At 41.7% G+C, this 27,615-nt stretch overlaps 1 protein-coding gene across 2 annotated transcripts in view; it reads left to right on the plus strand.

The window, feature by feature from the left end:
* Positions 1-26,953, plus strand: part of CDH18 (cadherin 18) — a 601,411-nt gene extending 574,458 nt beyond the window's left edge. Inside the window, exon 11 of one of the 2 annotated variants that reach the window (XM_040432520.1) lies at positions 26,463-26,953. In XM_040432520.1, the coding sequence (XP_040288454.1) occupies positions 26,463-26,953 (491 nt within the window). The remainder of the gene's footprint in view (positions 1-26,462) is intronic. The other variant, XM_040432521.1, reaches the window with a different exon arrangement.
* Positions 26,954-27,615: the final 662 nt, after the last annotated feature.

Below are 27,615 nucleotides of genomic sequence, written 5' to 3' on the forward strand. Positions count from 1 at the left end.
TTGGTATAAATGCATTCATAAGGTCCTGACTCCTGATCCTAATCCTCCGTAGTGGATAAAAAGCATAAAAAGCAATAACAGAATTGCTATTTTCATCACCATACCTCCCAGAAAAAGGTATACAAAGTGATCAAAAGTCATAGGTAGACCAAAATAGTACAAATGAAAATTACAACCCATTCCACAAAAAACAAGCCATCACACAGTGAGGTTGACTGAAAAATAAATACTGTATTTTTCGCCCCCTATATGACGCACCGGCCCATAAGACGCACCTAGGTTTTTAAGAAAAATTTTTTTTTTTAACCAAAAGGTGTGCTTTTGGTGGGTTTGGAACTAATGGTGGTCTGTGGATGACGAACACTGGTATGGGGGGGATCTGTGGATGACTGACACTGTTATGGGGGATCTGTGGATGACGGACACTTATGGGGATCTGTGGATGACAGACACTTATGGGGGGATCTGTGGATGACGGACACTGTTACAGGGGGGATCTGTGGCTGGCACTGTTACAGGGGGGGATCTGTGGATGGCACTGTTATATATGTGCCATCCACAGACACCCCACCCCATAACAGTGCCATCCACAGACCCCCCCAGCCCATAACAGTGCCATTCACAGACCCCCACCAGATTCAGTGTGCCCCCCCCGCCGCCCCCCCAGTATACAAATATAAAATGTATTATTGAATTAAAAGTTATTAAACATGCCCCCCTCACTCCTAATAGTACCGTATATCCTAATTGCTTCTGTATAATGCCGGCAGGCGGGCCGGGCGGCCGGCGCGTCACTCACTGACGTCACTTGCCTGCGCCGCCTGCTTCATTCATAAAGGAGGCGGCGCAGGCACGTAACATAATACAGAAGCCGGCATTATACAGAAGCAATTAGGATATACGGTACTATTAGGAGTGAGGGGGGCATGTTTAATAACTTTTAATTAAATAATACATTTTATATTAGAATACCGGAGTGGTAGGGCGGGGCTATAGTACAGTGACCGCACCGCCCCGCCGCTTTTGCCGGCCCCGAGCTCCTCCCAGTCCCTCCCCCGGCCCCCGCTCCGTACATCGCATCCAGCGATGTTAAACTGTCTGCATTCGCCCCATAAGACGCAGGGGCATTTTCCGCCCATTTTTGGGGAGGAAAAAGTGCGTCTTATGGGGCGAAAAATAAGTTATGAGTCTTAGATGTAGCAATGCAAAGAAAAAATAATAATATAATTGTATGATGATTTTATGGTGATTTTATGATACAAAAGCAGTAAGACATGAAAAGAAATATATATAAATCTGGTATCACCATAATTGTAACAATTTTTTATTTTATTTTTTTCAATGGTCCTTCTCGGCACAGCCCCCCGAGAAGGCATTTTATTTATTTTTTTTATTTAACTTTCTTTTTTAAGATTCCAATATTAACATTCAACTTTGTACAAACATATCAATATTAACATCTTTTTCAACCTAAATACCCCCAAATCCCTCCCCCTCCCCCCCTACGATCCGCCCTCCCTTCACCACCACCCCTCCGTAACCTGACCAAGGAGAGATGGGCAAGGATGGAATAACGGAGGAAGCTCTAAGAATTTCAATCTACCCAGATTCTAAACCATTTTTTATTTGAATTTTTTTTATTTATATTTTTAATGATTTTTCAATAAAGAACATAGAGTAACAAGGTATCAAGGTACTGGCACGCAGGCCATGTCAATGAGCAAGGAGTATGTTACAGGTACAGAACAGATGTATAACATTATCAGATAAACATGGTGCATTTGATTAGACAAATAAGTAGGTATGTGAATGAACCATCCAGGGATGATGGTTATGGTTGAGTGGGGTGAAGTGGTAATAAGTAGTCATATTACAACTGAATCGGCTGTGGGTTGATTTATAGCGCCACCTCAGACGGATGGGTAAATTGAGAGCCTTTAAACTATTACTGAACGGGAGTCAGTGGGAGATCAGTGGGTAAAGGAGATTCTAAACCATTTTATCTCAGTATTTCTTTGCTTATGCAAAATATATTCATATCTCTTATTGGTATTTACTAGATTTAGCCATGTATTCATACTGGAAACATCTCGCGAAAACCAAGAACATGCTATCAGGAGTCTTGCCAAGAACATTATCTTGAACAAAAGATTTTTTTTATATTGCTGACAGCCCACCCTGGCAAGAACACCCAGTACCCAAATTCAGCAGTAAAAGGAATCCGGACATTACATTTTTCCTCTATATAATTATGAAAAGTCCCCCTATATTGTTTCAGCTCTGCACAGGACCAAAACATATGCAAATAATCTGCATCAGGAACATCACACCTAGGGCAATTGGAATCATTCCTAATATCACATCTATTAAGCCAAAGAGGTGTGACATAAAGTCTATGTAGAATATTAAACTGTACCAAAACGTGATTAAAATTATGTGAAACCAATTTTAAATCCTGAGCTAGATTCTCCTGATCATCCGGGTGAGTCACTGAACATTCATTTTGCCAAGCCCTCTGTCCAGAGGAGCAAATATCTCCAAATCGTGCTATAAGTAAGTTTTTATAGAGTTGAAAAATCTTCATCCTTTGCCCCAAATTCCCAATCAAATCATTAAATTGTGTAGAAGTGTGTATTTCAAGCCTATTTTTTTTTAATACATAAAAGTACAGATCTTAACTGTAAATACCGAAACCATGATAGTTTCTGTGACTTTTCTCTTTGTGATAATTCCGTGAATGAAATAACATCTCCATTATCTACTACCTGTGTCATGTACAAAATATTTTTTTTTTGCCAATACGGGTCCCTACCTAATTCAACTAAGGTTTGTAAGTGCTGATTATACCACAAGGGAGTGCATCCCATTGAGCCCTTCACTCCACACCAAAGTCTAATAGAGTACCATGACTTCATAAACAGATTCCTGGCAGATATAAATTCCTTATCGGGGTCGAACAATTGATCAGACTCCAATAAAGTAAAAAAATTATCCTATGGAGATCTATTCACTAAATACCTACAGAGTGGGCTATCATTCCACTCACGGAAAAAACTAAACTGTGCAGCTAAAAAATAGCCCCTGAAGCAAGGGAGATTAACTCCTCTCCTCTCCAACGGCTTATACCAATGCTCTAATTTAAGTCTTACACGTTTCCTCCCCCAAAGTAAATCATTAATAATTCTTTCTATTAATTAAAAAAAAACTATCCCCAATCCAAACTGGAGAATTCCTAAAGACATAAAGTAGCTGGGGGAGAATCACCATCTTAACTAGAGATATTCTATCAGCCTTTGGTAAATGTAAACAAAGCCATGTTGTTATTTTTGACCTTAGCTTATTTATCAATGGAATCAAATTAAGCGGGATAAAATCTTCCACCCTAGGAGAGATTGTAATACCTAAATACTCAAAGAACTCAGAGGGGTCTTATTGGGGAGTACAATTTTATCTAAGGACATAGTCATATTATCCAATAGCATGAGGGTAGTTTTTTCCCAGTTTACATCCAGACCTGAAACTTCTCCAAAATGGTTTATCGTTTGAATAATATTTAACAAAGTAGATAGTGTCTATTGAACATAAAATAAAATATCATCTGCATATAAAGAAATTCGGTCTTCCATTCCCAATACCCCAAACCCTAGAATCTTAGGATCTAGCAGCCAAGGGCTCAATATAGATGTCAAATAAAAGAGGAGAAAGTGGACATCCCTGGCGAGTGGATCTAGTCATAAGGAAACTTCTTGTAAGATGACCATTTATATTAAGTCTTGTGGTGGGAGATCTATAAAGAAGTTTACTCATATTGATAAACCTAAGGCCGAAGCCCATCTTATGAAGCACTCTACATAGGAACCCCCATTCAACTCTATCAAAGACCTTAAAGGCGTCTATAGATAAAATAGATCGTGAGACCCCTCCAGACGTCTGTAGATTAGCAAAAAGACGATGTAGATTATAGTGGGTCCCGTTTTTAGGAATAAAACCATTTTGGTCTGGATGTATAATTGATGTCATGACACTAGATAGCCTCATAGCTAGGATTTTAGACAGGAATTTGACATCTGTTTTAAGAAGAGAAATAGGTCTATATGACCCCAAATCATTAGGGTCTTTAACCCTCTTTAATATTACTGCAATCACTGCCTCTGTCATTTTTTCTGAAAGGGCTCCCTTCTTTATTGAATCAAAAGGTAATCTTGTTTTCTATCTGGTTATGATTATCAATTATTAATAGCCAGTGGGGATTCAATCTAAATGGGGGTTTCACTGTAAAGTTATTCCTGACCATACATAGCTCTATTAAAAATCTGGCCTCGTATTTCATCCGTTTAATGCAGTTTAAATATCCTTTTTTTTTTTCAGGGCCAGATCAATTCTAGACATAGAGCTTCCAGATTTACTAACACAGGAATAGGCTATTTTTCCTTTGAATAGGTATTCCCAAACATCCACGAGGCCAACCTCTTGGCAAAACCGAGCCAAGGGAGACCCCTGGGCCGGGGAATAACTATTCCCGCCCATAGAGATCCTATCCACATCTGGATTAATCACACAATTAAAATCCCCATTGACTATAACCAAGCAATCAGGCCACTGATCCACAAAAACTAACAAACAATTCAATATTTGCATAGAGAAAGGAGGGGGAATATAAATAAAAGCCAGGATACATAACTTCCCATCAAGCCTACCATGGAGAAAAACATATCTCCCCTGTTTATCAATAGAGGATGCCAAACATAAAAAATGAATCTGTTTGTGGATTAATACTGTGACTCCTCTAGAGTACCTAGTATATGTGAAATTATAGACCTGTGTAGCCCACCTCCCCCAAGTCGAAAGATCGTATTCTGTGTAAAATGGGTTTCTACCAGGCTAACAATAGCTGGTAGATGTCTCCGTATCAAATCTAACACCGCCTGCCTTTTTATCTTCTCCCCAAGGCCCCGAACATTCCATGTAAGTATTCTTATAGTCATTAATTAATCTTGAAGTACCTAGGTACTAAACTCCTCAAGCCTCGCTCCATTCGCCACCTCGAGGGAAGACGCATTGCAGCCCCCCCTCCTCTCTGACCACCCCCACCCTCACCTTTCCCCCACCCTCACCTTTCCCCCACCCACACCCTCCCCCCACCCACACAACCCATATCCCCCTTGATCCGTAACTAAAGGTAACAGACCTCTTTCCTAGGACCATCCCTCCCCCACTACCCCAACCGAACCTCCATCAGTCAGAAAAACAAAAAACAGAAAAAATAGATTTTAAACATTATTCCTATCTAACCAATCAGTGGCCATATCTGAAGTGTCAAAAAAGAGTACTGTTTCATTAAACACAATACTTAACTTGGCTGGATACAGAAAAGAGTATTTAATGTCCTTGCCCTGAAGGCGTTTTTTAACATCTAAAAAAGTACGCCTCTTATCTTGAACTTCTTTTGAATAATCGGGAAAAAAAGAAAGTTTACAACCATTATACAAAATCGGAGGTGAATCCCGTGCTCGCCTCAAGATCATATCTCTATCACAAGCTAGCTAGCATCTTGATTATTACAGTCCTTGGCAACCTCCCTGAAATAGGTTTACCACCAGGAATTCGATGCGCCCTTTCAATTAGAGATGTCCCGAATAGTTCGCCGGCGAATAGTTCCCGGCGAACATAGCTTGTTCGCGTTCGCCGCGGCGGGCGAACATATGCGATGTTCGGTCCACCCCCTATTTGTCTTCATTGAGTAAACTTTGACCCTGTACCTCACAGTCAGCAGACACATTCCAGCCAATCAGCAGCAGACCCTCCCTCCCAGACCTCCCACCTCCTGGACAGCATCCATTTTAGATTCATTCGGAAGCTGCATTCTTAGTGAGAGGAGGGACAGTGTAGCTGCTGCTGATTTAATAGGGAAATCGATAGCTAGGCAAGTGAATTCAGTGTCCACTGCAGTCCTGAAGGACTCATCTGATCTCTGCTGTAAGGACAGCACCCCAAAAAGCCCTTTTTAGGGCTAGAACATCAGTCTGCTTTTTTTTTTTTTTCCTGTTTAATCAAATTGCAGTTGCCTGCCTGAAAGCGTGTGTGTCAGGCTCACAGCCCTGCAAGTGCATAGTGTCACCAGCACAACTCATATCTAGTGTCATATTCGATTCCATTTAAAGAAAAAAAACAATTTTGACGGAATAAATAGCAGTCAGTTACACACGTGTTTGTGTGTTTAAGGCCCAGTGCAGTGCATAGTGTCACTTCAGCGCCATTCATATCTGGTGTCACATTCGATTCCATTTAAATAAAAATAACTATTTTGACTGAATAAATAGCAGTCAGTTACACACGTGTTTCTGTGTTTAAGGCCCAGTGCAGTGCATAGTGTCACTTCAGCGCAACTCATATCTTGTGTCACAGTAGCTTGCACGCATAGTACAACTTAACTAATCTAAAAAAAATTACAGGCAGAGGCAGGCCACCCCGCAGGGGCCGTCGTGGTCTTGGTGCTATGATTCCCTTTGGCCCTAGACTAATGCCCAGTGTTCAGAGGCCACGTACCCTGAACTCGAAAAGTTCTGAGGACATAGTTGACTGGCTAACACAGGACACCCAATCTTCTACAGCTTCCGCTCGGAACCTTGACGCACCATCCTCCTCCAGCTCAGCTTTGGGCACCTCTCAAGTTACCACTCGCCCGCCTGCCGCCACTAGCACCACAGCCGCTTCACTTGATCTGTCAGAGGAGTTATTTACACATCAGTTGGAAGAAATGAGTGATGGGCAACCGCTATTGCCAGAGGATGTAGATAACAGGGATATGTCTCAGTCAGGCAGCATTACACACATGGACGTACGGTGTGATGATGATGATGTACCCGCTGCTGCTTCCTTTGCTGAGTTGTCAGATACAAGTGAAGCGGTTGATGATGACGATGTGTCCGTGGATGACACGTGGGTGCCCGCTAGAAGAGAAGAAGAACAGGGGGAAAGTTCTGATGGGGAGACAGAGAGGAGGAGGAGACGAGTTGGAAGCATGGGGAGGTCATCGCAAGGAGCTAGTGGCACAGTCAGACAGCATGCATCGGCACCCGGGGTCAGCCAGACAGCACGCCAATCAATGCATGCTGTTGCCACCACCAGAATGCCGTCATTGCAGAGCTCAGCAGTGTGGCATTTTTTTTTGTGTGTCTGCCTCTGACAACAGCGATGCCATTTGCAACCTGTGCCAAAAGAAACGGAGTCGTGGGAAGTCCAACACCCACCTAGGTACAACTGCTTTGCGAAGGCACATAATCGCACATCACAAACGCCTATGGGATCAACACATGAGTACAAGCAGCACACAAACTCAAAGTCACCATCCTCCTCCTGGTCCAGCATCTTCAGCCACATCAACCACTGCTCTCCTCCTTGCCCCCTCTCAACCATCCGCCACTCCGTCTCTCGCCTTGAGCAGTTCCTGCTCATCTGCCCACAGTCAGGTGTCTGTCAAGGACATGTTTGAGAGTAAGAAGCCAATGTCACAAAGTCACCCCCTTGCCTGGCGTCTAACAGCTGGCTTGTCTGAACTCTTAGCCCGCCAGCTTTTACTATACAAGCTGGTAGAGTCTGAGGCGTTCCAGGGGGACGTAACAGGGATTAAACTGATAAGAATAGAACAACATTACACACCAGAACTATCTGGCGGCACATTAGATTGCACGCGCAGTGCCCCAAATTTGAAGTAGGAGGACCGACCAAGCATCTTTTTCCATCTCCCCGTTCCTAAAATCGATGCCATATACACGTCCCCTAATAGGGGACGTAACAGGGATTAAACTGATAGGAATAGTACTACTTAACACACCTTATAATAACGCAGAGAGAGGCAACGCAGAGAGAGGAGTCTGAAGAAGAGGAGTCAGAGGAGGAAGGTGGCTTTGAGGAGGTGGAAGACCAACCACAGCACGTGTCCCAGGGGGCTTGTTATCACCTTTCGGAGACCCTTGGTGTTGTACGTGGCTGGGTGGAGGAAGAGATCTTCAATGACATCAGTGAGGACAAGGAACGGGACATGGCTAGCTTGGTATCCAACCTTGTGCAAATGGGGAGTTTGCGGTTGTGCAAATTGACTGTTTGCGGTGCGTTAAACGGGGAGTTTGGTCTGTCACTGTGAAGCGGGCGTAACCCTTACACTACCTGATCGATACAACATCATACCTGATGTTTTAAAGAACGTTATTCCAAACAATTTAGGAATGTTAGGTGATTTATGCCCTTTATGGATTAAAACCCGACTCTGCGTCAACTACGTAATTTTCCATGGGAGTTTTGCCATGGATCCCCCTCCGGCATGCCACAGTCCAGGTGTTAGTCCCCTTGAAACAACTTTTCCATCACTATTGTGGCCAGAAAGAGTCCCTGTGGGTTTTAAAATTTGCCTGCCCATTGAAGTCAATGGCGGTTCGCCAGTTCGCGAACATTTGCGAAAATTCGCGTTCGCCGTTTGCGAACGGAAAATTTTATGTTTGCAACATCTCTACTTTCAATTAGAAACAATAATGAAAAATGTTCCTTCCCAAAAATATCAAAAAATATAGATTGTATCATTCCTGCAAGATTTTTTTCATCAGAAGTTTATATTAAGCCAATAATTCGTACATTGCATCTTCTTGACCTATCTTCTAGGTCCACCGTTTTTTTTTTGCCAGGTATTTTTAATCTGTTTTTACTATAGTGTTCTCCCCCTTTAATACTTTTACTTCTTGCTCCAAGTTATTCACTGTGTTTTCTAATTCCTTAATTATATCACAAATCTTTATCAGATCGTCTTTTATAATAAGGATATCTGACTGCACTGACCCCAATTGAACAGCAATATCTTGTATCAGGGCCAGATCAGTTCTAGACATAGAGCTTCCAGATTTTCCATTGTTTTTAACAATCAATAGAATCTCCTCTAACGGAATTGTAACAACCTTTAGAGTAAAGTAATATACCACACGGTGAACCCCATAAAAAAATAAAAGTAAATTAAAAGCAATGAAAAAGTCATATATACCGTAGCCATATATGGCACCAATAAAAGCTACAGCCCATCCAGCAAAAACAAGCCATCACACAACTACCATATGTTGACAGAAACATAAAAATGTCATGGATGTTAAAGTAGGGCAATGCAAAATATAACTGTTCCAGATTACTATTTATTTATTTTCCTTGTAACTCAGAATACCCTGCTGTCAGCGCTCAAAGCTGCAGTAAAATACACAGTCAGGACTACTGTTAACATAATGCAGACGACTGCACATGCAAGGCTGTCCTACCAGTATATTTTAAAGCAGCTTTAAATGGTGACAGCAGGGGATCAAAGGACTGTAGGAAAATAAAATGTAATAATCTTAACTCTTTATCTTCACTACTCCCCATGTAATACTGTAGATAATAGTCCAAAACTTGGGAGACAGATTCCCTTTAATAAAAAAATAGATTTTTTTTATGCAAAAGTATCAATAGAACTAAAGGGGGTATCTAAATAAAACGTAACTTTTAATATAGTGCGTTTAAAAGTAGGGTCAATCATCAAAAATATATGCATAAAAATGAACAATCTTACCAGTATGGTGAAGATGCAGTTTTTTTTCCACCTTACTGGGTAGTTGCGACAGCGTTGATATGTGTCCTGCTTGCAACGCAGTCAAAGGTGTTCGGGAGAAAGAAAGCGGAGGGGCGATGACTCCGTATTAGGAGGTCATCTAGGGCATAATAGACCCGACAAGAACACATAGGGACAGGATACACACTGTCAGTATCTTACCTCCCTTCCTCCTCCGCTTTATTTCTCCCGAATCCCTTTGACTGCGTTACCCCCTTTAGTTCTATTGACATTTTCTTCCCAAGGGAGTTATAGGAGTGATTATTAAACTTTTTCACTCACATGCATATGTACAATTTGGCTTATGATGCAAAAGTAGTAAAACATGACAAAAAATTATACTACTACATCTCAATAATTTAGCATATCATCAAAAAGTTTATTTATTTAAAAGCTTTTATTTCTTTTATTGTTGATAACTATGGCTTACTGCTAATGAAAACACAAAAGTCAGTATCTCATAAAATTAGAATATTGTTGAAAAAGTTCAATATTCTAGACTCATGGTGTCACACTCTAATCAGCTAATCAACATAAAACACCTGCAAAGGATTCCTATGCTTTTTAGTGGTCCGCAGTCTGGTTCTGTATGCTATACAATCATGGGGAAGACTGCCGACTTGTTGTCCAGAAGACAGTCATTTACTACCTCGAAAAAGGTGTGTAAGCCACAAAAGGTCATTGCTAAAAAAGCTAGCTGTTCACAAAGTGTTGTGAGTTGAAGGAAAAAGTGTACTAGATAAAGGTGCAAAAGGGATAACCATAGACATGAAAGGATTGTCAAGAAAGGGCCTTTCAAGAATTTGGAGGAGATTCACAAGGAGTGGATTTTGACTACAAGCAATGCTTCAAAAGCCACCACATACAGACATATCCAGAACATAGGCTGCAACTCTCACATTTACTGTGTCAAGCCACTCATGACCCACGGACAACATCAGAAGTGTCTTACCTGGGCGAAGGTGAAAAATCAGTGGTCTATGGTGTTGTTTTCAGATAAGAAGGTAATGTATTTCATTTGGAAATCAAGGTCCCAGAATCTGGAGGAAGAGTGGAGAGGAACAAAATCCAAGTTGCTTGTGAACTTTACACTGTCATCAATGGTTTGAGGAGCTGTCATCTGCTGGTGTAGTCAGCACAGCCATCTGCCAGGAATTCCCTCTGCTGACAAACTTTATGGAGATGCTGATTTCATTTTCCAGCAGGACTTGACACCTGCCCACACTGCCAAAAGTACCAATACCTGGTTTATTAACCACTGTATTGTAAGACTGTGAAGCGGGGAGGGACCCCCAGGATACAGCGAAGTCATGGAATAAGGAAAGCGACACAGACACCAGCTCTTGATACAAAAACAGAAACTTTACTGAACTATAACAGTAGTATTAACAGTAATTACAAAGAGTATATTAAATACAGTATCAAATACAATTAACAACACAACGTCACATTCCCTCCTCTTAACCCCCAAACAACACTGTTTCACGTGCCCTCAATACTTTCAGCCTAGATGCTGGAGTAGCCTTGTAATGTTCAGAATACCTGATACCCCAGGCTCAGAGTCACAGTGCCAGCCCAACAGAACAATCGCACCCAAGGCGGCGTACACAGCAGAGCCCGCAAGTCCATACTGTGCCGCAGGGTAACGGACCTGACCAATGGCGCACACGGCAGAGCCTACAAGTCAATAACCGTGCCGCTGAGTCACTGACCTGGGTATGTCCTGTGTTCACTGGTTGCTCCAGACCAACAGCAAGTCCCTACCACAACATGTGATCCTGCAGAACCTATACTCTGACCCTCTGTTCCGATCAGCTTCCTGACGCCGATACTTATTCCTGCAAACAGAATCTGGATCCAAACGGTCCTCTCATGCAGCTCACAAAATGGCGGACTTCTTCTCCAAGCTGAGCAACACCACCTCTCCTGGTAGCTCCAACCGTTCCACGGCTCTTCCAGCCTTCCGGGGCCCGGTCCTCCCTCTCTCTCTCTGGGAAGCCTTCTGGATCGCTGACCTTGGCCTGGTCCTTATCCAATGGGGACTTACACCAACTCGCAGGTCCTTCCATCCACCATGAGGCCTCACAGGGTCTGTAACCACGTTCCACGGTCCAACTGACCTTGCGGGAACCGATCCTTTCTTCCTTGACAACATCTGCATTGCTGACAGGCATCAGTCACTTCTGACAGTGACTTTGACCGCTCCAAGTCCCACAGACCTGAGGATGGCACTGGATCCTGTCTTCAGCCTCTGCACAAACATGTCTCCTCATGTCATCATTTCTTCTTTTTCTGGCACACACAGCAGCATGAGTCATCAGTGCAAAACAGTGGCTTCTAGTGCCCAAAATGCCAAATGAAAGTTTCAGAAACAGCATTCAAGAATCAGTGGCTGTTTCTCCATTTTACATAAGGGATTGAGGAGTCATTATCAGCCCTAAGCCAAGCAAAGTTCTTCTCAACTCTTGACCTGGTTAGTGGGTACTGGCAGGAGCCGGTGGCCAAGAAGGACAAAGCCAAGACGGCCTTCATTCTACCTATGGGACTCTACGAGTTAAACCGGAAGCCCTTCGGCCTCTCCAATGCTCCAGGGACATTCCAGTGATTGATGGAACAATGGGGACCTCAACTTCTGGGGAGGTGGAACAATGGGTGACCTCAACTTTGAATCAGTATTGATATACCTGGATGACATAGTAATGTTTGGGACTTCATTTGAAGATTACCTCCAGAAGCTGCGACAAGTCTTGGGACGGCTACGAGACCATGGGCTCAAGATCAAGCCAAAAAAATCCCCGCTGCTCTGACAGCAGATAGAGTACCTTGGACATGTGGTCACCCAGGAGGGGGTAAAACCAGCCCCCAGCAAGGTGGAGGCCGTTCAGAAGTGGCCCTGGCCAAGTACACTACGAGAGGTACGGGCGATCGTGGGACTGGCCGGCTACTACAGGAGGTTTATACCCAAATTTGCTCATCTGGTGGGCCCGTTAAACGAGTTGCTAAGAGGCACGGCTGGGGGCCCGAAGAAACGCCCCGTCAACTGGGGGCCCTGGCAACAAGAGGCCTTTGAAGGGGTGAAAGAGGCGCTGACCAATGCCCCGATCCTGGCTTACGCGCGGTTTGATACCCCATTCCTGCTGTATACTGATGGAAGCCTACATGGTCTGGGGGCTGTATTGTCCCAAGTCCAGGATGGACGGGAGATAGTCATCGCCTATGGGAGCCGGTCCCTAAGAGAGTCAGAACTCAACCCTGATAACTATAGCTCCTTTAAACTGGAACTACTGGCACTGGTGTGGGCCATGACCGAAAGGTTTGTAGAATACCTGACTGGTGCAGAAGTGACCGTGATGACGGACAACAACACATTGGCACACCTGGAGAATGCCAAGCTCAGCACACTCGAGCAAAAATGGTTGGCCCGCCTCTCTGAGTACCAATACCGCATCAAGTTCCGGTCCGGTAGGGAGAATGGCAAAGCCGATGCACTCTCTCGAGTTCCAGTAGGACAGTCGACTCAGAATGCCGATGAGGAGTTAGAGGATACTGAAACTCCTGACCTTGGTCGCTTACCTCTGTTCCCGGATGTGGCACATTCAAGTGGGGTGGCATCTGGAATGATGCTGGTGCTGGGGAAAACGTTAACTGATTGGGAGAGAGTCCAGGATAACTGCCGGGATTTGAGGAAAGTGAAAGAATGGGTTCGGAGCAAGATCTGGCCTCGGTCAGAAGAACGAGCCCTCCTGACCCCAGAGGGTCAAAAGTTGTTAAGGCAGTGGGACAAGCTGACAATTACCCAGGGCCTCCTGTGCCGGATCATATACTTACAGTCAGAGCTGCAGTACCGGCAACAGATTGTCATTCCCATGTTGTTGGGACCGGAGGCCACCAGGGAAGCTCATGAAGAGGGAGCTCATTTCGGGAGCGACAAAACGTTCAAGTGGCTCCAACGGCTGGTATACTGTCCAGATCTGGCCGACATGGTGGCCGCGGCATGTCTTAAGTGTCGATCCTGTGGGTTGAGTAAGAGCACTGAGCAGCGGGCTCCTGTGCAGACCATCCGCACCTCAGCGCCCCTAGAACTTCTGATGATCGATTATGTACAGATTGGATATTCTACCTCGGGACACTCGTACTGTCTAGTCATGACAGATCACTTTACCAAGTATGTGGTGGCTGTGCCCACCAGAGACCAAACCGCAGAGTCGCCCGCTGAAGCTGTCTGTAAACACTTTATACAGGTGTTCGGGTGTCCACAGAGGATACATTCTGACCAGGGAGCATGCTTTCAGGCTACTCTAATGAATCAACTGTACCAACTGTATGGGATTGAACGCTCCCGAACCACTCCATATCACCCACAAGGAAATGGGGCATGCGAACGCTTCAATCGCACCTTGCTTCAGATGCTGCGGACTCTGGAAGACAGTCAGAAAGCCCAGTGGCCCACGTACCTACCTGAGTTGATGTGGGCCTATAACAACAGAGTACACAGTACCACCGGATACTCTCCACATATACTCCTGTTTGGACGAACTGGACGGGAGATTGAAGATCTCCACATGCCTAACCCGATGGAGCCCCCACCGAGAAATACCACCGCTTGGGTGCAGGAGCACCGCCGCCGTCTGAGAGAGGTCCACAAGTTTGTGGGGGAGCGCCTGGGACAGGTGGTACACCCTAACCCAAGACCAGTGCAGAAAGATGGGTATGTCCCTGGTGATCTGGTGATGGTCAAAGCCAAACGGCCGTCAGGAAAGTTGGATGGACGGTGGGAGGCAGTTCCATACACGGTGAAGAGAAGGGTAGACCCCACTATTTCGGTCTATGAGGTAGAGCCAGTAGGGACAGGGGGACCCTCACGGAACTTACACCGTAATATGTTGAGACGTTGCAATTTTGATGAACCGGTGTGCATAGAGGGGGTGCCTCCTCATGCTCAGGGTATGGAGGAAAGTCCCTCAGATGAGGAAGAGGAGGAATGGTGGGTCGTCCCTGCCCAAGTGTCCACAGAGGTTCTGGCCGTGGCAGGTTTGCCACCCAGATGCAATGCTGAGAAATTAACAGCTCCTCTCTTGTCAAATATGCCTGATGTCCCCAGTGTTTCTGAAACCCCCAATCTGAGAAGGTCAGTGAGGCCCAATGCTGGTGTGCCTCCACAGCGCTATGCCCAGGATGAGTTTGTATGGGGAGAATTGCCGAGGACGACAACTTCTAGTGGGGTGGCATGTGAGATTGTGAATAAGCTCTGCCTGTATAAGGTTTAAGTTTAAAGTGTACTTAAACTGTCATTTGGCATTCAGGGCACTAGAGGCCACTGTTTTGCAGCTACAACCAGCACACTCTGGGATTTGCATATGTAAAGTAGGTGATGACTCATGCTGCTTGTGAGTGAACCAGGAAGTGTTTATCTGACATGGTGGGAGGATTGTGCTGTGAGGGACTGAATCCGATTCCATCCTGGCTTGCAGATGTCCGGCAGTGAATGGACACTCAAAGGAATGAGAGTAGCTGTCGTCTCCTTACTGAATCCAGCTCTTTGAAAGAGAGGTTGTCCCAGGAAGACCAGTTTCAGTGTGTGGACAGAAAGCCTCATCATCAGGCAAGGCTGCACGGTTGCTGAGAGCTCGGTGGCCATCCCGGGTAAGCGGCATCCTAGGGCCCAGAACGAACAAAGGTCAGTACACACGTTTACTCCATGCTTTACACTAGTGGCACCTGAAAAACAGAGACTAAGCCTAGGCCTGAAACTAGATAGCTAGTTAGGGTTGTGTTATTGCCAGGTTGTTCGGGACTGTTCTGGGGCGCAGTATTGACGTTGCAGGCTCTGCTGTGTCCGCCATCGGCTAGGTCAGTCATCTGTAGCGGCACAGCACGACTTGCAGGCTCTGCTGTGTCCGTCATCGGCTAGGCTTGTCCAGTGGGCAGGGACATTGACTGTGAGTCCAGGATATAGCGTTTTCTATGCGTATTTGTATTGTTTTGGTTATGCCTGTGTTATTACTTTTTGCCTAAGTAAAGTTTCTGTTCTTGCATATTAAGCTGGTGACAGTGTCGCTTTCCTTGTCTGTGACTTCACTGTATCCTGGGGAGCCCACCTCGGTACACGGCTTACAGTATCACTGTGTGTTTGATTAGCTAGCCAACTCACCTGACCTAAACCCCAAAGAGAATCTATGGGGTATGGTCAAGATAAACATAAGAGACAGCAGACCCAACAAGGAAGACGAGCTGAAGAGCAATATCAAAGTAACCTGGGCTTTCATAACACTGCAACAGAGCCAAAGGTTGATCACCTCCATGCCACACCACATTGATACAGTAATTCATGAAAAAAGGAGACCTGACCAATTATTGCCTGAATATACTGTACATACTTTTTAGTAAGGCATTTCAATATTAAAAATAGTTTTTAATTGGTACTGTATTATATTATAATTTTTTAAAGATACTAACTTTGTTTTTTTTATTAATTGTAAGCCATATTCATCAATATGAAAATGCATAAATGATTAAAATAGATAACTCTGTGTGTAATGAATCTACCGTATTTTTCGCCCTATAAGACGCACTTTTCCCCCCCAAAAGTGGGGGGAAAATAGCAGTGCGTCTTATGGGGCGAATGCTGCTGATTTAGCAGAATTTTTAATGATACACCCGCCGCAATGCTGCGCGGCGGGTGTATCAGCTGTGAGGGAGGAGAGGCTGGGGGCCGGCATCTGCTTTTATAATGACAGCGGGGCCCGTGCAGTGACTGTATTCTACTACACGGGCCCCGCTCACTGTATAATCGTATCTGTAATAGTTAATTATGTATATACCGGTAATCGCATAATCAGCGCCTGTATTACTTACAACTACAAGCGCATGACGTAGTGACTCACGCTGCCAGCGCCCGTCCTCCCGACCTGCCTCCTCCCTCCTCTCTGCTACCTACCGAGTGCTTGTAGCTGTAAGAAATACAGGCGCTGATTATGCGATTACCGGTATATACATAATTAACTATTACAGATACGATTATACAGTGAGCGGGGCCCGTGTAGTAGAATACAGTCACTGCACAGGCCCCGCTGTCATTATAAAAGCAGATGCGACCCCCCACCCCTGAATTGAGGGTCATTCACTACAGGGACACTGTTATGGAGGGGATCTGTGGATGACACATAGCATAAGATGCTATATATGTGTCATCCACAGATCCCCCCATAACTGTCATACACAGATCCCCATAACAGTGCCAACCAGAAACCCCAATAAGAGCCACCCACATATCCCCCATAAGTGTCACCCACAGATCCCCCATAAGTGTCACCCACAGATCCCCCATAAGTGTCACCCACAGATCCCCCATAAGTGTCACCCACAGATCCCCCATAACAGTGCGTCACCCACAGATCCCCCATAACAGTGCGTCACCCACAGATCCCCCATAACAGTGCGTCACCCACAGATCCCCCATAACAGTGTGTCACCCACAGATCCCCCATAACAGTGCGTCACCCACAGATCCCCCATAACAGTGCGTCACCCACAGATCCCCCATAACAGTGTCCGTCATTCACAGATCCCCAGTAATAGTGCCATCCACAGACCACAATTAGTTCAAAACCCACCAAAAGCACACCTATTGGTTCAAAATATTTTTTTTCTTATTTTCCTCCTTAAAAACCTAGGTGCGTCTTATAGGCCGGTGCGTCTTATAGGGTGAAAAATACGGAATATAATATGAGTTTCACTTTTTGAATTTAATTACTGAAATAAATGAACTTTTTAATGATATTCTAATTGATTGAGATGCAATAGTATGAGTCTGGTATCACCATAATTATATGAACCTGCAGAATAAAGCTTTCATATCATATATTCCACACAGAGAACCCCATTAAAAATGAAAAAAAAAAAACTCAAAGAATTGCAAATTTTGTTCCCCTTGCCCTCCCAAAAAATTAGTCACATGTACCTGAATACGTATCTGAGTAGTTCTGTATTCAGGTGAAATTGCATAACAAATTATGTGATGAGTTTTTTCATTTTGCACCCTACAACATTGAAAAATCCATGGCTAAAGCAATGTACCATTGGAAAAAATATTTTTTTTAATTTTCACATTCCAATGTTAATAAATTCTATGAAACACATATGGGGTTGAAACTATCACTACACCCTATACACTTAGCAGGTTTTAACCACATACAGTCTTGTGAAAAAATTAGGACACCCTTTGAAAGCATGTGGTTTTTTGTAACATTTTTAATAAATGGTTATTTCATCTCCGTTTCAACAATACAGAGAGATTAAAGTAATCCGACTAAACAAAGAAAACTGAAGAAAAGTCTTTTCAAGATCTTCTGTAAATGTCATTCTACAAAAATGCCTATTCTAACTGAGGAAAAAGATAGGACACCCTTGCCCCTAATAGCGAGTGTTACCTCCTTTGGCTGAAATAACTGCAGTGAGACGGTTCTTGTAGCCATCTACCAGTCTTCGACATCGGTCTGAGGAAATTTTACCCCACTCCTCAATGCAGAACTTTTTCAGCTGTGAGATGTTTGAGGGGTTTCTTGCACGTACAGCCCTTTTCAAGTCACCCCACAGCATCTCAATGGGATTCAAATCTGGACTTTGACTTGGCCATTCCAGGACTCTCCATTTCTTCTTTTTCAGCCAATCTTTGGTTGATTTACTAGTATGTTTTGGGTCATTGTCATGTTGCATGGTCCAGTTCCGCTTCAGCTTTAATTTTCTAACTGATGGTCTCACATGTTCTTCAAGCACCTTCTGATACACAGTAGAATTCATCGTGGATTCTATGATGGTGAGCTGACCAGGTCCTGCTGCAGCAAAGCAGCCCCAAACCATGACACTTCCACCTCCATGCTTCACAGTTGGTATGAGGTTCTTTTCTTGGAATGCTGTGTTTGGGTTACGCAAAACATGTCCTCTGCTGTTGTGTCCAAATAATTCAATTTTGGACTCATCTGTCCAAAGAACATTATTCCAGAAGTCCTGGTCTTTGTCAACTTTATCGCTGGCAAATGTCAGTCTGGCCTCGATGTTTCTCTTGGAAAGCAAAGGTTTCCTCCTTGCACACCTCCCATGCAAGTTAAACTTGTACAGTCTCTTTCTGATTGTAGAGGCATGTACTTCTACATCAACAGTAGCCAGAGCCTGCTGTAGTTCTCGAGATGACACTTTAGGGTTTTTGGATACCTCTTTTAGCATCTTGCGGTCTGCTCTTGGGGTGAACTTGCTGGGGCGACCAGTCCTGGGCATGTTGGCAGTTGTTTTGAAAGCCCTCCACTTGTAGACTATCTTCCGGACAGTGGAATGGCTGATTTCAAAATCTTTTGAGATCTTTTTAAATCCCTTCCCAGACTCATAGGCTGCTACAATCTTTTTTTCTGAAGTCCTCTGACAGCTCTTTTGCTCTCACCATGGTGATCACTCTCACTTCAACAGTCAGGAGCACACCAAACTAAATGTCTGAGGTTTAAATAGGGCAAGCCTCATTCAACATGCAGAGTAACGATCTACTAATTATGTGCACCTGGTGTGATATACCTGTGTGAGATCTGAGCCAATTTAAGAGGGAATACATGTGAGGGTGTCCTATCTTTTTCCTCAGTTAGAATAGGCATTTTTGTAGAATGACATTTACAGAAGATCTTGAAAAGACTTTTCTTCAGTTTTCTTTGTTTAGTTGGATTACTTTAATCTCTCTGTATTGTTGAAACGGAGATGAAATAACCATTTATTAAAAATGTTACAAAAAACCACATGCTTTCAAAGGGTGTCCTAATTTTTTCACATGACTGTATATGGTATTGCTATATTCTGGAGAAATGAAATAAACATTTTTAGGATGCCTTTTCTCCTGTTAACACTTATAAAATTAATACATTTCAACTAAACCTACATATTATTGTTAATATACAATTTTTGATTTTCATTCCTAAATTGTAATAAATTCTATGAAACACCTGTTTGGTCAAAATGCTCTCTGTCATCATATATTAATCCCTTGAGAGGTGTAGTTTCCAAAATGGGGCCTTTGGGGAAGGTATTGTATTTTAGCAACTCAAGGTCTTTGCAAACCTGAAATGGTGCCCAAAAAAAACTCTCCTAAAGAATGAAGACCCAAAATCTACAAGGTGCTTCTGTCACGGTAGGTAAGATAAGGGAAGGAAACAGAACATGACAAGGCAAACAAAACGACAGATTAGGCCACAAATGCTAGGGAACAAAGGGGTCACCTTCTAGCAATCCCTAAAACACTTTCCCTAAGCTGCTATGCCCATGTCCATATCTCGATGGTAGATATGCACATGCCCACGTACCTAAGACTATAACACACTGAACCAAACCCTCAGCTGTAGAGAAAAGGAAAATAGACACCCAACTCCTTCAACAACCGAAGGAGATAGCGTCACCCTAAAGGCCTAGTAAAAACAGACACAGAAGGAAAAAGGGAAAAGGAAAAAGGGAAAAGGAGCAGACGATCCACCAAATTTCCAGAGCTCACACAAGGCAGAACTATAACCCGCAAAGGCTATAGGGAGAGAGAGAAATAAATAGCCTCACCAATTACCTAAAGAACAACACCTGGGAGGAGGTGGGATTCAGTTTGAACCCACAACAAAACAAACTGTCAGATCGAGTCACGTGCAGCAACTCTGAAAAATCTCCTCAGAACACCCACATGGCAGGGTATGACAGCTCCTTAAATTCTGAAGCCAGTAGTCAAATATCATTCTAGGACCATATACATTGGATATTTAAAAAAAAAAACTAAGAACTTTAGATTCAGGGTAATAAATATATTTAATACATTTAAATGTAATTTTGAATACTTTGAGGAGTTCAGGTGTTTTTAATTGGGTGATTTTGGGAGATTCTAATAAATAGGCCTCTTTTAAAGCCACTTCAGAACTGAACTGGGCAATAGAAAAATAGTATTTGGAATGTTTTGTTTTTTTTAATAGCAAAATTGCTGCCTCCCTAAAAAATAAATGTACTTCCTAAAAATGATGGAAACATAAAATAAACACATGGAAAATGTTAAAAACAAACTTTTTTTTGTGGCATGATTATCTGTATTAACCCTTAGAGACCCTGCAATTTTATTTTTTTGCGTTTTTCTTTTTCACTCCTCACCTTCCCAGAGTTATAACTTTTTATTTTTCCATTCACATAGGTATATGAGGGCTTGCTTTTTGCTGGACAATTTGTCCTTTCTAATGGCACCATTTAATATTGCATATGATTTGTCCTTTCTAATGGCACCATTTAATATTGCACATGCAATATGATGCAAATAGGGTAAAATTGGGGGAAAAATGCAATTCCACCATAGTTTTATAGAGTTTTTTAAAATTGTTTTACATTGTTCTCTATGTGGTAAAATTGACCTGTTACCTTCATTCTCCAGGTCGGTATGATTATAATAGAACAGCACTTGTATACTTTATACTTATGTCATCTGTGGGGTTTAATATATGCAATCAGCCTTACGGCTGATTGCATACATTTTCCGGGGCCTCTGCAGAAACCTGGTGGCTATGGCTCCCACTGCCCACTTCCACTGTACATGTATAGCGGAGGTGGTAAAGGGGTTAAAAATATGAATTTTAAAATTTCTATTTTTTTTTTACATTTTGGATTTTTTAGGAAAAAACACAAAACATAGCAACCTAAATTTGCCACATAAATCAAATTTATAAAGTACAATATTTTACAATAAAAATATGTCATAATTGTTTGGTTATGTAGAAGCATTCCAAAGTTATTACCACATAAAGTGACACATCAGATTTGAATTATTATTTTTTTTTACCTTAACCCCTTCCCGACCGCAATCTGTATATATACGTGATAGCTGCACATACCCCGTGCAGCTACCACATATATAAACGTTCTGGCAGCTCTTTAATCCAAGTGCTGCAAAGCGCTTGGATTAAAGCTTCTGCACCTGCCCTGCTGCTGTCACGGACAGCATACAGTGCAGTAATGCCGGCAAGGGACCAATCAGAGTGGCCCCTTGCCGACAATCGATCCGATTGGTTAGTCTGTGCAGACTAACCAATCGGATCGCGGCAGTGAAAAAAATTCTGCGGTTGCGGCATCCATGGGGTCAATAGAGGGAGGGAGCTCCTTCTCTCAACCATCGGGGCTGCAGCGCTGTGATTGCAGCACCCGATGGTTGCCATGGCAAAGGCGTCCAGTGCTGCCACCTACAAGACATCTGGAAGTATTATACTTTGGAATGCAAGAGCATTGCAAAGTATAGTACAACTATCAGCCCCACTGGATCTTCAAGATCCAAGAGGGAACTGATAAAAAAAAAAAGTGAAAATAATAAAAGTAAAAATAAATAAATAAAAATGTAAATGAAAAAAAGAAATTGCCTTTTCCTATAAAAAAATGAAAAAATAAAATAAAATACACATATTAGGTGTCACCGCGTCCGTAACGACCGTCTCTATAAATATATCACATGATAGACCCCGTCCGATAAACACCATAAAAATAAAATAAAAAAAACAGTGCCAAAAAAGCTATTTTTGTCACCTTACATCACAAAAAGTGCAACAGCAAGCGATCAAAAAGGCTTATGATCCCCAAAATAGTACCAAGCAGTTTACGATCACATGTGGGGTGTTTATGTAAACCGCGGAATCAGGGTAATAAATATTAAGTTTTGTTTGGCTGTTAACCCTTAATGTGTTAAAGAAAAAAAATTATAAAATGGAAAATCTGCCAAAAAAGTGAAATTTAGAAATTTTATCTCCATTTTCCTTTAATTCTTGTGGAACGTCTAAAGGGTTGACAAAGTTTGTAAAATCAGTTTTGAGTAACTTGAGGGGTGTAGTTTCTACAATAGGGTCAGTTATGGGGGTTTCCACTATGTAGGCCCCACAAAGTGACTTCAGACCTGAACTGGTCCTTAAAAAGTGGGTTTTGGAAATTTTCTTAAAAATTGTAAGAATTGCTTCTAAACTTCTAAGCCTTCTAACGTCCTAAAAAAATAAAATGACATTTCCAAAATGATGCCAACATAAAGTAGACATATGGGGAATGTTAAGTAATAAATATTTTATTAGGTATGACTTTCTGTTTTAGAAGCAGAAAAATTGAAATTTGGAAAATTGTGAATTTTTCTAAATTTTTGGTAAATTTGGGATTTTTTCATAAATAAAGGTGAAATATATTGATTCAAATATATGACTATCATGAAGTACAATGTGTCACGAGAAAACAATCTCAGAATGGCGTGGATAAGTAAAAGTGTTCCAAAGCTATTACCACACAAAGCGACGCATGTCAGATTTGTAAATTTTGTCCTGGACACTGGGGCATCAATGACCCTTGGTCATGAAAGGGTTAAGGTCAAAATATGCTTTGTCCTTAAAATAGGGTGGGGGAGAAGGAGGCATAATTTTGGCTTCAAAAAGTTGCAAGTAGGGGCTTTGTCACTTTTCGTGGGTCATTTGGGCAAAAACTTTGTTATTTTAGTACTTTGCATCTATAGATATGGAGTGAAAATTTGGCAAGAATTTCAGAGTAGATTTTTGTGACACATTTATGAAGAGCGCAAAAAATATCACAACTCCACAGCAACACCAAGACATACTTTTACTTAAATAGGTGTACACACATTGCATATTCTTCAAATGTATTAATTCTCTGCACCATATTCCTAAATTTGACACAGGTGTACATACTGTAGCAACCACAATCTAAAAACTCACCTCAAATACACCTACAGTGATAAATTGTCTCTGCATTGTCAATAAGTTAAAAAAATAGTTTGTAAAGTCACTATTTTGTTGCTCAATAAACAAGGCTTGCTAATGGCTAGTTATTTCATGGTTAGCACTGTAAGACAGCTTATTGCTAGAATACACACAATTTAATTGCTTGATCTCTCAGGCCACTTTCAGCATGACCAGTCATAGGAAGATGGGAAAACAAGACGGAATTTTTCCACTATTATGGAAGATCCACCTCTGGGAACCATATCTATCAGAAGAACAGTTTGAATTTGCACAGCTTTTGTCATATTTCCCATGGACTAGAATTGAGAAAGACATGTAGCCTCATTTCCATTCTTTGTGTCTGGATGTGTCTGCCACTTGTGATCCCTATTCTCTCAATGGATATGCAATAGATGACTAAGAAAAATCTTTACTATCAGACAATTGTCTAGCATATATGTAAAAATAGCAGAGTTATATAAGTCATCATGTTTATGATTTTAACTAAAAAAATATTTTTTTAAAGAACTTCAAATTCCACTTGCTGAATATGTCATGTACTGAAACATTTGTTTAAGGTGATGATGAACATAGACAAAGCCTAGGCATGTGCCGTGGGATTTTTCTGATTTGCCTCAGCTTGACAGAAGATATAATATACTCAAATGCCGCCTTGTCAGAAGAGATGAAAGTTTATAACAAAACTTTTAAAATTAAATTTGTATGATATAAAATATTCATCCAAGTTTAAATAATAAGGAAAATGAAATATACTAAATATATAAACCTGAAATGTTTTCTATAGTCCGAATATAGTTATAGTCTAATCACATGCAAATGTACAGTATATAATATGCAAAACAATAATCAACACTAATTATAGTGATAAAGAATATGCAAGGTAATTAAAGTGGGAATAGATTTGTTGTTTTTAACTTGAGATGAGTGCCAAAACTCAGTGCAAATAATTACTATATTCACCAATTAAAAGACTTTAAAACACTGAGGAAAAATTAAACATTACAAATATCATATACTACAAATATGTTAATACTACCTAAGCTTTATCATCTCCTTAAATGAATCGATTTCATACTATTTAAACTATCAGGTCTATATACACTTCTCTAATGAGTGTATAAATAAGAAAATTAATCCACTATGGTTCTACACAAACCATACTATTGGACATTGTAGTAAACTTACCTGTCCGGGCTCCAGTGTTCCGATCCTCAGCCTCGGCACGTCCGCGCCAGGAGAGATGCACTGCTGAGCCATGCCTCCTGGAGATGTGACTGCATCCTTAGTCACAGGATGCAATGCTCTGTTTCTGGCTCTAGTGGGTGTGTGCTGGGGGAGAGTATCGGTTGGCTGACTAGCTCAGCTGCTCTATTACTGTACTAGTGTTTCTGACTAATGGAATGCCAAGTCAATGGACCTATCAGGTTCTGATCCACGGACTCAGCACTTTATTTAAATCCCTTCCTGGCCATACACCATTGCCAGCGATAGTCTTGTTTGGCTCACTAGATAGGATCCTTGTTCCCCGTTCCTGCATTTGCTTACAGATTCCTCTATGCTTCTGACCTCGTCTTGTCTTCCGACCACCCTCGGTCTCAGTTAGTACAGTGTAGCTCATCTGGTTCTGTCCCATTTCTGTATGACTCTGCATTTGTGTTTGCTTGCCTGTTGGTGTTTGTCTGTCTCTACACTTATTTAGAGTAGGGACCGTCTTCCAGTTGAGGTTCTACCAAGTAGGACTTATACTGCAAGATGGTAGAGGAAGCGAGCTGGGTTCAAGTTTAGGGCTCACTGTCCATGTCTGTCCCTACATATAGGCATTACAGGCATACTATAAAGATAAGTATGGCTCTTTGATATTACATGGACATCAGGAGAATATTCATTTAACTCCACAGGCATACTATAAAGATCAGTATAGTTTTCATTTCTTGAAATGCAAAGTCATGAAAGGGGTTTTCCAGAACTTAAATATTGATGACCTATCCTAGGTCATCAATATCAGATTAGTGGGGTTCGGACACCCTGAACCCCACAGATTAGCTGTTTCAGGGAACCACCAGAGCCAGATACTACATTCCTTTCTTTATATTTTCTAGTTTTCCCAGTTTATTTCCTTTGTCTCTGTCCTGCAGGAATTATTTTCTTATTGAAAGTAATCCACCATATAAATTCATTCCAACAGCACATAATCCATTTTCTACATGTATACAGAGCTATTGCTGCTCCAAGATTTTACCAAAATGGAAATGAACCTCATTTGTAGTGTATCCGAGAGCTTACTATATTTTAACTATTTATCTGTTTTTAACACTCAATTTTTTTGGTATTATCTATCTGGCGGAGACCTATGCTGTCTTAACTGTAGCATGTAGAGATTGAAAAAGGTGACAATGAGTAGAGTGTACTTAAAGGAGTTGTCTCACTTCAGCAAATGAGATTTATCATGTATAGAAAGCTAATACAAGTTACTTTCTAATATATTGTGATTGTCCATATTGCTTCCTTTGCTGGCGTTATTAATTTTTCTATCACATTATACACTGCTCGTATCCACGGTTTACGGCCACACTGAAATCCAGCACCAGTGGCCGTGCTTGCACACTATAGGAAAAAAGCGATGGCATGTGAGCATTTCCACGATCCTGGCCACCAGAAAGGCCAGCTCTTTTTCCCCGACTATGCAAACATAATCATTCCTGCTGGATTGCAGGGTGGTCATAATCATGGAAACTAGCAGTGTATAATGCAATGCAAAAAGGAATCAAGTCAGAAATGGAAGCAATATGGACAATTACAATGCATTTGTGAGTTCTTTGTATTAACTTTCTGTACATGATAAATGCAATTTGCTGAAGTGAGACAACCCCTTTAAATATAGATCATGTTGAAAAATCTAGACTATTTAGAGTACTGCAGATAAATATTGTTGTTACCATAAAATATTTTGATTAATCCAACATTTCTATATTTATACATGTTGCTAAAATTGTAATAACAAGTTTGCAGTCTGTTAATTGGTGATACAGGTAATAAACTTGTTTTTCCTCTCTCTTTTTTTCTAGCTATAGTTGTTCTATTTATAACTCTTAGGCGAGGAAAAAAGGAACCTCTTATAATTTCTGAAGAAGATGTGCGTGAAAATGTAGTAACATATGATGATGAAGGTGGAGGGGAAGAAGACACTGAAGCTTTTGATATTTCAGCACTTCGAAACCCATGTGCAGCAGAGGATTTAAAATACAGAAGGGACATAAGACCAGACGTAATGTGTACACCAAGACATCAGGACCAGTCTTCTGTTGAAACAATCAATGTTCAGGAATTTCTCAATCATAAGTTGGCGGAGGCAGACCGCGACCCAAGTGTGCCCCCCTATGACTCATTACAGACATATGCCTATGAGGGTCAAAGGTCTGAAGAAGGATCCATAAGCTCTCTAGATTCTTTAGGAACACCTTCTGACCAGGATTATACATTTCTGGATGACTGGGGACCAGAGTTTAAAAAACTAGCGGAACTCTATGGAGAAAAGGAATCCGAAAGAACAAATTAGTTTTTGAATTCAAAAACTGTTTTATTTACAAAACAAATCAAAGCATAACCACAAGAAAACAAAAATAAATTGATACTTGGAACTCAACAAGTTGTTCACTTTTACTGTAGAAACAAGTGCCATTTTCATATATACAACTGGATTTCAAATTTTGAAAAATACAGAGAAAAAAACTATTTTCCCTTGTGTATATTTTTTAATTGATCAATAAAGTTGCTGGTACCATATCCATAAATAATAGTATATACACACAGAACATTCATATTTTACAACACATTAAACCATAATTAGACAGATATAAATTAAATTGAAGTTTAGCCTAGTCATATGTTGAGTTTAGTGACTTGACATGCTTCAACTTTAAATAGTTTTCATTTTTTGAAATGCAAAGTCATTAAAGGGGTTTTCCAGAACTTAAATATTGATGACCTATCCTAGGTCATCAATATCAGATTAGTATGGTTCGGACACCCTGAAACCCACAGATTAGCTGTTTCAGGGAGCCGCCAGAACCAGATACTATACAGTGGATGGAGCCACAAGCAGAATGCTTCATACACTGGGTAGTTTCCCGGCACTGGCCTACTACAACTTAGGTCCTATTCACCTGAATAGGAGCTGAGCTGCAGTAACCTGAAACAACCAATACACATTGGACATGA

Source organism: Bufo bufo, chromosome 5 (genome assembly GCF_905171765.1).
Source record: "Bufo bufo chromosome 5, aBufBuf1.1, whole genome shotgun sequence".
Lineage (NCBI taxonomy): Eukaryota > Metazoa > Chordata > Amphibia > Anura > Bufonidae > Bufo > Bufo bufo.